The 12324-nt window shown below is 38.8% G+C and overlaps 1 protein-coding gene and 1 long non-coding RNA gene across 3 annotated transcripts in view; both read left to right on the top strand.

The window, feature by feature from the left end:
• The window catches only part of CDADC1 (cytidine and dCMP deaminase domain containing 1), a 47210-nt gene that overhangs the window by 13272 nt on the left and 21614 nt on the right, over positions 1-12324 (top strand). For both annotated transcript variants that reach the window (XM_026017201.2, XM_072760549.1), the window contains exon 4: positions 6532-6709. In XM_026017201.2, the coding sequence (XP_025872986.1) occupies positions 6532-6709 (178 nt within the window). The remainder of the gene's footprint in view (positions 1-6531; positions 6710-12324) is intronic.
• Positions 7092-11837, top strand: LOC112933886 (uncharacterized). The gene is made up of 2 exons (XR_003237762.2): positions 7092-7361; positions 10782-11837. It is a non-coding gene; the product is annotated as an uncharacterized lncRNA (long non-coding RNA).

The following is a 12324-nucleotide window of genomic DNA, read 5'->3' as shown; positions in this document are numbered from 1 at the left end:
ACCGAGGCTCCTTCCACAGTTTGGCTATTGTGGCCATTGCTGATAGAAACATCGGGGTGCAGGTGTCCCGACGTTTCATTGCATCTGAATCTTTGGGGTAGATCCCCAACAGTGCAATTGCTGGGTCGTAGGGCAGGTCTATTTTTAACTCTTTGAGGAACCTCCACACAGTTTTCCAGAGTGGCTGCACCAGGTCACATTCCCACCAACAGTGCAGGAGGATCCCCCTTCTCCACATCATCTCCAACATCTGTTGTTTCCTGCCTTGTTAATTTTCCCCATTCTCACTGGTGTGAGGTGGGATCTCATTGTGGTTTTGATTTGTATTAAGGAAGACCTTGTTAAACTTTCTTGAGCCACGTAGCTTGTTTCAGCTTTCTTTCTTTCTTTTTTAAATGCTGGTGGTATTTTTTTAAAATATTTTATTTGTTTATTTATTCATAGAGACACAGAGAGAGAGAGGCAGAGACACAGGCAGAGGGAGAAGCAGGCTCCATGCAGGGAGCCCAACATGGGACTCGATCCCGGGTCTCCAGGATCACGCCCTGGGCTGCAGGCGGCGCTAAACCACTGCGCCACTGGGGCTGCCCCTTGTTTCAACTTTCCCACAAGCGTGAATCCCTGTGCAGCAAGTGGTGTTGGTCGCAGCACAGACACCTCCTCGTTCAGCCGAAAAATAAGGACCATTTTCACCAAGAACAACTTTGGTCAGAAGCTCTGAAGATTATTATTGGGCAGCTGTTTTTTTAAGCAGCAGATTTGGTAATACTTTAAAGAGTTAAGGAGAGGTTCCTGATCTTGGCTCATTCATACTCCCTCCTAAGCAGAGAAGTAGGAATCTGCCAACGGGAGCCAATTTTTAATCACGTATGCCTCCTGGTAATTCCTATTTGAGTCTGTGGCTCAGAGCTGGAAAGGTGACAGCCTGGAAGCCAGTAAAATTTAAGGGTCTGTGGACTGTACAGGCAGTTTTTATTCTGGTTACTCTTGCCTCATGTCCCTTTCTCTGTGCAGAGCTTGGGTGCACGTTTCCCTGGGTTTGGGGTTGTTAACAAGAGATAGGGTTCTGGAGAAACTGAGGCTTTGGAAATCAGGGTGAAGTTTGTGATGGGCAGAACTGCAGAATCATCAGCATCAAGGCAAGTCCAACAGTCATTTGGAAATTAATTAACCCCTTTGTAACAGCCTGAGATTTCATAATCTTTCAAGGCAGGGAAAGGCAAAATGTGGACAAAAGAATCCTACTTTCATGCTGTAAGAATTAGGAAGAAGGATGGTTAGAGAGGGAAAGAGGGATGGAAAAAAATGTTCTTGAACTGACATCTTAGGAGAAAGCAGTAACCTCAATATTGGCTCTTTCTCTTCCTAGTGAATTTGATTTTGAGGTCTCCGGGTTTGGCAAAAATATCAGAAGGTTTTTTTTTTTTTTTTTTTTTTTTTTTATCAGAAAGTTTTTAAAACACTTGGTCAAATAGGATCCATAGGTCAGGGTGAAACAATACCTAGTTATCTATTTTAACCAAGTGACAAAGACTTCAAAAGCAGATACAGAAACTTAAATCAATGTAAAACAAAAAACAAACGAAAAAACCAGCTCTTTTAATAGTGAAGAATCTGTTTGTTTGTTTGTTTTTAAGTAATCAAACACCTGTTGAAGACAACATGAAACACATAAGATCATTTTGAGAAAACACAAAATCTTTGTTTTATGGGCAGATTACTTAAAAGGTAAAGAAAGACCTTTTACAATCTCTTATCAAGAACAGACCAATAGTCCAAGAAAACTTTATTCTTTTAACAGAGAGAACCAAACTTTAATTTTGTACCACCTTACTTTTGGTATTAAAATACATTCATTTATGCCTGGGTAGCTCACCCGTTGAGCATCTGCCTTCGGCTCAGGGTGTGACCCCGGGGTCCTGGGATCGTGTCCCGCATTGGGCTCCCTGCATGGAGCCTGCTTCTCCCTCTGCCTGGGTCTCTGCCTCTCTGTGTGTGTCTCTCATTAATAAATAAATAAATCTTTAAAAATAAAATACATTCATTTTTTTTTAAAAAAAAAACCTTAATTTAATTTATTCTAATCTTAGCCAGCTTCATCACACACATTATTCCTTTGCCACAAATCTTCTGTAACCTCTTTAGTATCCCTTCAGATTTTGTCCCATGTTTTTCCTCTTTCCCATTCTGAAATAACCAGCCTCACTTTAGGACAAAATTACTTTCTTTTCCCTCAACAAAAAAATGTATTCCTCATGCTTTCTTTTCCTGAAAACACATATCCTACTTTCCTTGCATATGGAGGTTATTTTAAAAATTATTGCTAGTAGCTTTAATTAAATATATTAGAATTTGCAACCTTTAAAAACTTTAATTTCTAATAAAAATAAAGAAGTAGACAACTGTGAATTTTCTTTTACATTAGCATTCTGTGGTTTGGCAAATTTATAAATACTTTTCATAATTTCTAGAAACATTTGCCTTCTCAGTAAATTTTTCAGTGTGGCACAAAACATATTCACTAACAAACCCTAAAATCTTTAGTTCCTCTGTAACAGGAAGCCAAAAAGTAGATAAACCTGTGTTTAGTGACTATCCATCATTTAATTTAACTTAGCAAAACTCTAAGGTTTCAGGTTACAAAAAAATTGGGGGGAATTATTTTAAAAGTTTGCCTAAAAACTTTTATCTCACATCTACTTAGTTCACTTATTTTGAACAGTTGTTTAGATTGCTTATTAAATTTCATCATTCCAAGTTATTTCTCTACCTGACAGATTTTGTAACAGAACATGAATTTTTTTGACTAGTAAAGCCACGTAGAAAAAATTTGTATGACTGCATTATATTCAGTGCTGATAACTTTAAAGACATGTCTATTTTAAGTAGACCAACAAGCTTAAATTAGCCTTAATACTGAATATTTAAAAAAAAAATACTGAATATTTTTCCAGATCATGTGAACCTGAAATACATTTGGGATCGTTTCTATAATATTGTGGAGAATTTTGCGAATAATCCATTTAAGTGCTTAATTTTCTTTAAGCCAATTAAATGGAGCTTTTTTACAAATTAATTTTGGCAATACTATCCAGAGGTAGAAAATACCACATCTACAACACATATACATAGATTCACATAAACACATGACGGATGCAAACAGAAGCCTTATAGCTTTCATTTTAAGATTTTAGCCATGAGATGCAAAGCTCACTGACTTATAAAAGAACAGTTGGAATAAGTTAATCTTACCTGTTCAGATGGCTAAAGCTTTTTCTATAACATCTGTGGAGAAGACTTTTAAGATTGGTATTTGTCCTTGACACAAGCAGTTTTATGAAAGCTGTGAACTAAATTTTGGGCAAGGGATCTTCTGTATCAATTTGTATTTATAAAAAGTGCCCCCCCCCCACACACACACTTTTTTTCTTCAGTCTTAAGAATTGGGGATGGTTTAGATTAGCATTCCTGTGGAGGACCTGATAAAACATGTACATCTCAAAGGTACAGGGAAAGAACGTAAGTTCCTCCAAAACTACTTATAAGCCTTTTGAGATAAATACAGGAGGTTTGAGGATTGGTAAAAAGAATAGGTGGACTTTGAAATGTTCCCATAGCTGCATTTCTGGTTTTGCAAAGACCAGTAACATAAGAACAGTTGCTTTTAATTTCTCTAGGAATTGGATTGTAATTTAAATGACATCATAGGTTGGTCCACCCATCCAACCACATTATCTTCAATTTGCTTTTTCATATCAGGGAAAATATTTCCAACTAAGATGGAAATCAAAAGATTCTGTGTTCTGGATTTAGAGCTGTTTGTCTTTGTAACACTTTAGTAAATCCTTCGACAAAAGCTTGAGAAGATTTTTTTCTTGTCCTCTGTTCATAGTTTCTATTTTAGACTAGAAGAGAATGCCTAAGAAAAACTATCAGGCTTTGAGTATCAGCGTTTAATCTGGCCAACTTCTGACCACAGGACTAGCTACTTAAAAAAAAAAAAAAAAAAAAAACAACTTTTAAATAGCGTGTCAATTTTCAGCTGAGACAAACAGGAAGTATTCCTGGCAGTAGTAACTAACTCCTTGGACTCAAAGACATTCCCAAAGAGGATTGGAAAGGTTTTCCTAGGTTTCCTAGTCTGCAGACTCCTAGTGAGGTGGAAAGTAGTGTGTAGCTTTGTTTCTACCAAAATTTGGCAAGGTTTTCCATTCATTTTAATTTTAATTTCCCTTCATCATTTAAGGGAGTCAAGTGGCATCTTAGCCCTCCTTCAAGGGTATATGGGCGTATCCGTAAAGCCTCTAATTTGGTGGAGTTTTGTTTATGGTCTTATAGTCTTCTCAGAGTGGAAAGAAGATTCAGACGGAGGATAACTAGGATGAACACTCAATTAAAGGAGGATAGAGGGTAAAGGTAGGAGTTACTTCAGTCTTAGAGTCCTGTTTTATGTACCTCTTGTGTCTTTAATTTTTCACAAGCAATTTGCAACAAATTTTTCAATGAAGGCATTTTGGAATTTTGAAGCTTTTTGGAGGCTTCTGCATACTGGTTAAAACAGGTATATACCACTCTGTTTGATTTGGGAACCCTTACTTTTTGAATGATCTTATCTAATTGGACCATTCCTCATATAACGTCTATTACATTCTAGGCTGTTATTTATCTGAGGACTTATAGCAGTTTGGTAGGACCCTAGCTAGAAAGTGAGTTTAACCCATATTTTCTGTCCAGCTGTAGCTAGTGGTAAATGAGGTGCAACCCACATTTCTGTCTGGTCATATTTTGGAGCCCCCAACCTGATGATTGTTACCAAGTCAACTTCTTGGGGCACAGAAAAACTTCGTAAGATTTTGTCATTTTGTAGATATTTATAGCTTCCAGGATATAATTTTTAGGCTTAAAATAAGTTAAGTGTACCAAAAAGTGGTATGCTTTGGAACTTAAGGATCTCTCTCTCTCTCTCTCTTGCTCTCTTTTTAAGATTTTATTTATTTATTCTAAAAAGAGAGAGCAGGGGGAGGAGCAGAGGGAGAAGGACAAGCAGACTCCACACTCAGCATGGACCCCAACGAAGGGCTCAATCTCAGGACCCTGAGCTGAAACCAAGAGTTGAATGCTTAACCAGCTAAGCCACCCAGGCTCCCCTCTTTTTTTTTTTTTTTTTCTTAAAAAGCTAAGTGAGTTTCTCAGAGCCAAACTAATACCTAAGAGGGACATGCTACTGGGTTGGAGTTGGGGGTTGTATGATGTTTTACCTTGTACTTAGTTGCATCGAGATTTTCTTGAGGTTGGTGGGTGACCTAGTGTCAATATAACCCCTTCTATGACTAACTTACCCTAACACAGGACTCTTAGAGTTAAGTGGCAAACACTAACAGTTTTTAAGTGCTCAACCCGTGTCCACCAATTTGCAGCTTTTGGTCTCCCAAGATTCCATTAGCAATAGCCTTTACTTCCACAAAATAAGACAAACATGTTCACCTTAACACACCAGCAGTAATCAAGAGATGCACAGGCCAAGAGAAGGTCTTGTGCACACCACTACCAACATGGAATCTGGGCCTGGGTAAAGGACTGAACCAGCAGACCTCAACAAACGGGGACTGTAGTCTGGGATTCCACACAATGGGGAGCAGTAGACTGAATTACCAGGATTTCCCAATGTGGAATCTGGGGGCTAAATCAAGGGCTGGTGGTTCCAATTAAATGGGGGAATTTTGGACTGGAAAGTCAATCAGATTAGGGGCTCAGTGCAAAGTGAGCAGAGCTCAGAACCAACTTACCCATGGCCCTTAGATATGGCAAAAATGACAGAGCTCAGAGGGTTCGCAGGTACCATGCTTGTGTTTCTTGTTGTCCCTGGAGCCATCAGGAGTTTTTCCTTGGATCCAAATGCTGCCACCAAATCTGTTAAAAAACACAATTCAGGGCAGCCCCGGTGGCCCAGCGGTTTAGCGCCACCTTCAGGCTGGGGTGTGATTCTGGAGACCCAGGATGGAATCCCACATCAGGCTCCCTGCATGGAGCCTGCTTCTCCCTCTACCTGTGTCTCTGTCTCTGTCTCTCTCTCTCTCTCTATGTCTCTCATGAATAAATAAACAAAATCTTAAAAAAAAAAAACCCACAATTCAGCTGAGTAAACTGAAAGATCTAATTGCTTTATTCAATGATTCATGGATTGGGCAGCATCCCATCTAGTAAATATAGAGGGGCTCTGAAGCAATGCAAAAAGGAGATTTGTAAGGTAGGAGGGACAGGAAAAAGAAGTTGCTAGCAAAAAGTGGATTGTTTCAGGTAAGGCTCCTTCCTTTGGGGGACTGCAGGAGTTTTCCAGGTGGATATCCTCGCTAGCTGACTAGGAAATTCCAGTTCTGATTGATTGAGGCTATATCCCTAGGAGAGGCCAGAACTGCAGTTAGGTAGTAGGTCTCAGGCTGGTGATGTGGAAATGAGTCCCATTTTGGGCCCCTTGTGTCTTTTTTAATGAATGTTATAACTAATACATTATTATTTTGTATTTTAATGTAGGTGAAGAGAACTGGTCTTGTGGTGGTGAAAAACACGAAAATTGTTGGTCTCCACTGTTCTAGTGAAGATTTACACGCTGGGAAAATTGCTCTCATAAAACATGGGGCAAGGCTGAAAAACTGTGATCTTTATTTTTCCAGGAAACCATGTTCTGCTTGTTTGAAAATGATTGTTAATGGTAAGTGTAGATAAGGCTTGGTTGGGGATTAATAGTATTTAGCTAAGAATAACCAAGATAAATTGCCTAAACACCACTGAGATCATTTAGAAATATAAATACGTATATCAGAATACAGTCTGATACATTGTGAGAAGAGTAAAAAAAACGTGGGTTCTGGTCTCAGCCCTGTCACTAACTATTTAGAGAACCCTTCATGTATTATAGACTGATGCTAGCTGCCATAACAAACACTAAAATTTCAGTGGCTCAACATATTAAACCTTTATCACTCATGTACTAGTCCAACGTAGGTGTTGCTGAACAGCAGGCTGTTTATCTCCATGTGGTTGATTCATGGGCATAGGCACCTTCTGTCATATTTGCTGCTGTCATCTTCTAGAGCCTTGAGTCCTCTGCATCCAGAGGCAGACTGAGACAGAGGCTAGAGAAGGCTTACCTGTTCCTGAAAACGCTGGCCTGGAAGTCCCATGCATCATTTCTGTTCACATCCACGCTGGGCTCTGTAGTTCCTGGCTGAGCAGTGGTCTCCCAGTCACCGCTCCGTACTTCGGAAGGAGAAGCTCAGATTATAAATGTTTAACTATCCTTCTCTGCTACGCCAGGCTACTCACTAAAGCTCTTTATGCTTATGATTCTATTTTGTACCCAGGTAAGTATGCAGACCATTTTCCCATTTTAAACATATGACCTCTTTTACATACGCACTGTGGTATTGTGACTTAGAACATGAATTATTTATTGGTCTTCATCCCAGTCCTGGCAAAAAAAAAAAAAAAAAGCAACTAAAACCCTTGGGATTTCCTGAGTGTTGAGAGTGATAGAGGTGTCTTTTATTATTCTTAACACACCCCCTTCAGCCACACCTGAGTTTGTTAGTGAAGTGACTTTTGGGAAACCCCATAGATGAGGGCCTGGTTGCCAGTGGAACCAACTAGGTCATTAGAGGGTTAGAGCTTTTAAACTCACTCAGACCTCTGGGGAAAGAGAGTGGGACAGGAGTTTGAGTTCAGTTACCAGTGGCCAATAATGTAGTCGATCATGCCTGTGTAATGAGGTGTCCTTAAAAACCCCCCAGAAAAAGGGTTTGGAGAGATTCTGGGGGAAAATAAGGTTTATATACTTTTAATCCATTCCCTCAATTTGCTCCTTGGGTTATCTGTGTTACCATTTAATATAACACATCATCTAGTACTGAACGAGTGATAAAGGCTGTTAGGTGATCTATGAATTCAGAGTGATCCATGCAGGTTGGCATGTAATGAAAGGCTGGGGCTTAAGCTGGATCTTGATGGGTCAGATGAAGAGGACGAAGAACACATTCCTGGTCAGGGGGCCAGCATGTGTGGATTCGTCAGTTTGAGAAGCAAGCTGCTGGGGGTTGGTGTTTGAGATGAAGAAATACTCTTGGAAAGAATAGTGGCAGATGGATGATAACGATCGGTTGGGACTTCAGTGGAGAACTTTGAAAAACTGTATGGCCTTTGAGCTTTATCTCATAAAACAGAATTCCTAAACTTAGAAAAAGGGTGATTTTTATTTACATGAAAGTCTTCAGAGTAGTGATCAGATCCATAGTGAAGGCAGTGCCCTTGAGCTACAGTGGAGGCACTTCCAAAAGAAATGGTCATGTGGCTAGAGCCTCCTGGCCTGCAGCAAGTATTTCAGGCAGGTAGAGCACAGATACTCTTGGGTTCTATAGTCTTTCCCCTGCCATTATGAATTGAGAAGGTAGATTTGAGAATGGTAGGGACTTTTTCTTTTGTTCGACCAATTGTACAGATTGGATATTCATTTATCACTTGTGTTAGTTGACCTATAAATCCTATTACAGATAATATGGAGCCACCGAAGCTTTTTGAGCAGGTTGTAACATGATTAAACTTACTATTATTACTTCTTAATTTTTTGTTATCAAATTGGAACCTGGAAAGATAAGAGGTTAAGAGCTTGATGAGCAGACTCTTATATTAGGCAGGGTGTGAAACAGGGTTGAGATGGCATTGATACAGAAAAAGAATGTGACAAGACCAAAACACTGTTGATTAATCTCTTCTAGAGTCAAGAGAGAAAAATGAATAAAACATAGTTGTGTTTTGTACTGAGCTGACTATGCTGAAAGTAGTCTTACTAGCCTCTGACCTATTAGAGAATCAGAATTAGAAAGAAAAATTAGAAAAATAAGGGAGTGCAGTTACCACTGCCTGATGTCTTTAAGACGTTTGAACTTCACAAAGCAAATAATGAAGTGTGGAAAATCAGGAAGAACCTACAATAGAAATGCTTTTATATTAGTGCTGGACCCATATATAAATGAAATTGCTGTTACTTTAGGCTTATACATTTGATCTTGGGGGAAGGGTCATGGTTTAACCCCATGCTACAGTTCCTATTAGGCCAGTTACAAGGGAAACCTTGCTAAAGCACAGTGGTTCTCAAAGTGCGGTCTGTGGCTTTCTGATGGTCCACAAGGTCATACTGTTTTCATAATAACACTACATTTATACCAATAGTACCAAAAGAATAGTGAGTAAAACTACTGTTGCTGTAGAATGAATCAAGGCAGTGATAGTCCTTGTACTCTCCATGGCCACGAACTTGGAGTTTAAAAAGAGGGTTTCATGTAAGAACGTCCTTGATGAAACAGTTAACATTATTAATTTTATTAAATCCCAGTCCTTAGGTAGACGTCTTTTTAATATTCTGTCTGAAAAAATAGGAGCACTTTTGCTACAAACCCAACTAAGTATGAAGGTTGCCTTAAGGAAAGCCATCTACATGTGCAGTTGTTTGAGTTATTGGAACTGAACTAACAGGAGTTCCTGAGTTGGCTCCTTGGTGAGTTGTAGACAGGAACTGCACCAGGTGGAGTTGTCACTCCACAAGGAAGAAAACTTTACTTGCAGCAAATAAGGAGGTCACGGGGAGTAACTTCCAAATCCATGACTCCCTGAGCTGGGTGCGGATTTCTTTTTTGGGGGTTACGATAAATATTTAGAAAGAGGAGTTATGTCATCATGTACAAAGGCGGGCATAAGGTTGTGCATTGGTTTTAAGGAAACATGCGTTTACTTACATTGTATATCATGTCAGTGAGGATTGTGCTCCTCCTTGGGCAGAAATTTTAATGTAATGAGGCAGAGGTAACCTTGCATGTCCCTGTCAGACAAGGGAAGGGGCTATGGGCATACCCCTAGAGCTTGTATAAACAGGATGAGGTCTTCAGCTCCTTATCTCTGGCAAGGAATGCAGGGCTTTGTTAACTTTTGAAACAGCACTGGGAGTTTTTACCACTGATTTATGTGACTGATAGGACAGGGCTATTTCCAAGCCTAGTAGCCACCGTTAGTTTTTGCATTACCTTTGTTCCCTTAAAATCCTTTTGCATTTCTTTGCAATTCTGACATTTCCTGGAAGGTTCTGCAAGACGTGTGCTAGGGCAAGTAGAGGCAGTAAGGAAGGTGTAGGTCATAGAACGTGGCTGGGGGCCTGAAATGGCTTCTCTTTCTTAGTCTTTATGCTTATGTTATGAACTGAATTACTCACTTTTTCTTCATGGAACACTGTCAACACACAAACTATATAGTTTTTTAGACTTGGCCAATTGACAGATACTCTCAGAAATAAATGAAGTGAACTGGTAACTCCCAGGAAATCTGACAGTATTTGTTGCTAGTGATAAAATTTGAGTCTTCAGATGAAAATTAGAATTTTGGAAAAGTCACATCCACCATCATGAGCTTACACTTTCCCAACACTTAAAAGACTCTAATGATGTGATATTAATAATGGTGATACTAATGAATAGGACTTTTTTAATATTGTAAAATCAGTAAACCAGTATTTTCCAGAAGACCAACATATGATGCTACAACATCATGCATGAGTGAGCCATTCTAAGTGCACAATAAGCCAATGGAGTTTAACATAATTGTAAAAAAGTTTGTTGATATATTTCAGATTCCACATTGTAACTAACTTTTAAGAAATTAGCCCTTGTCAAATTTTTATGTAGTGTCAAGAATATTCAGTTATTTGAAATGTCTGTTAAAGTACTCTTTTTTTCAACCAGACATATGTATGAGGCTGGATGCTTTCCATATACTTCAGTGGAAACAACCTATCACAACAGATTGAAAGCAGGAGCAGATTCAAGAATCCAGCTGTCTTCTATTAAGCCAGATAATAAAGAGATTTGTAAACATTTAAAACAATGCCATTCTTCTCAACTAGTTTTCATTACTGTTTTGGAAAATAGTTATTTTTTTATTAAACTGTGTCATTTATATTAATGTGTAGTAGGTTCTCTTGTTATTTTTAATGAATTGAATTTTTTTGAAATTTGTTTTAAGTTTCTAATACAGTACGTATCAGTAGGTATATAATCTACATAGGCAGAGCTCTGTGAGGCTTTCGTTAATTTTTGAGAGTGTAGCAAGGTCTGAAAATTTGAAAGTCCCTGCTGTAGCATTTGCCACTGGTACATGAACATTTGTTCAAAGCCTAGCTAGCCATCCCCTCTTCTCCTTAAATCAGGATTGCTAGAAGCAAGCAAGATGCTTAGATGATAGATTGACTATCGCTACTGAGTAGGAAATGGATTATGAGAACCCCAACAGAAGGAAGCAAGGTGAAATGTAGCCAGAGGAAACATTCTGATGTCAGCTCCGAGGCCTTCAAAATTGATTTATAATGCAAGCGACAATAAGAGTCAGGGGGAGCAGGGAGTAGATAGAAATGTGTGCTTGTTCAGCTAAGACTTTTATTTCCTCTGTTACTTTGAATGCAGGACACCTGTGGGCCATCTGTCTCTTCACTTCTGGGCACAATCATAAGAATCTTTCCTAGCTGAAATTGCATGAGATACTAACAAAGGGGTCTCTTTGTAAAATACTAATTAACTGATGAACATTTGGTGCTTAACCCTGTATAAGGCATCTTGTTGTTCCCTCTCGAATACAAAATATTTTTCATCTGTTTGTTATCTAGTTTTGTTTTATAAATTGTCTGATCATATCATTTTGTTGGTCTTGAGGCCTTACTGTTCTTGTCAATTCATATGTGCTGTTAATGAATTAAAATCTTCTCTGTATATTAAAGATTACTAACCTGTCACATTAATTGAAAATTCTAGTTTATTGTTTTGTCTTTAATTTTGTGGGCTTAAAAAAAATAATATTGTTCCCCTTCCCCCCACCAAACACACATACATTGCTGCCCTCACATTGTTTTGGCCATTTAGGTTTTTTCTGTTTTTACTGTTTTAATTATTTACTTGAGAGAGAGAGAAAGAGAGAGAGAGAGAGAGAGAGAGGGAGAGTATGAGCTAGGGGAGTAGCAAAAGGAGAGGGAGAAGCAGATTCCCCGCTGAGCAAAGAGCCCAACGAGGTTGGGTGGGGGGGCCCTCAATCCCAAAACCCTGAGATCATGACCTGAGCCAAAGGCAGACACTTAACTGACTGAGCTACCCAGATGCCCCTCTATTTTTGTTATTTTAAACAGTGCTGCATTAGATATATGCATGTGTGATTCTTTTTTTTTTTTTTTTTTTTTAAGAATAGCTTCCCAGAGGAAGATTTTAGAGTGTATTTACATTTTTAATGTATGGATGAATT

This window comes from Vulpes vulpes, chromosome 6 (assembly GCF_048418805.1).
Source record: "Vulpes vulpes isolate BD-2025 chromosome 6, VulVul3, whole genome shotgun sequence".
Lineage (NCBI taxonomy): Eukaryota > Metazoa > Chordata > Mammalia > Carnivora > Canidae > Vulpes > Vulpes vulpes.
This window is presented reverse-complemented; position numbering and strand designations above follow the sequence as displayed.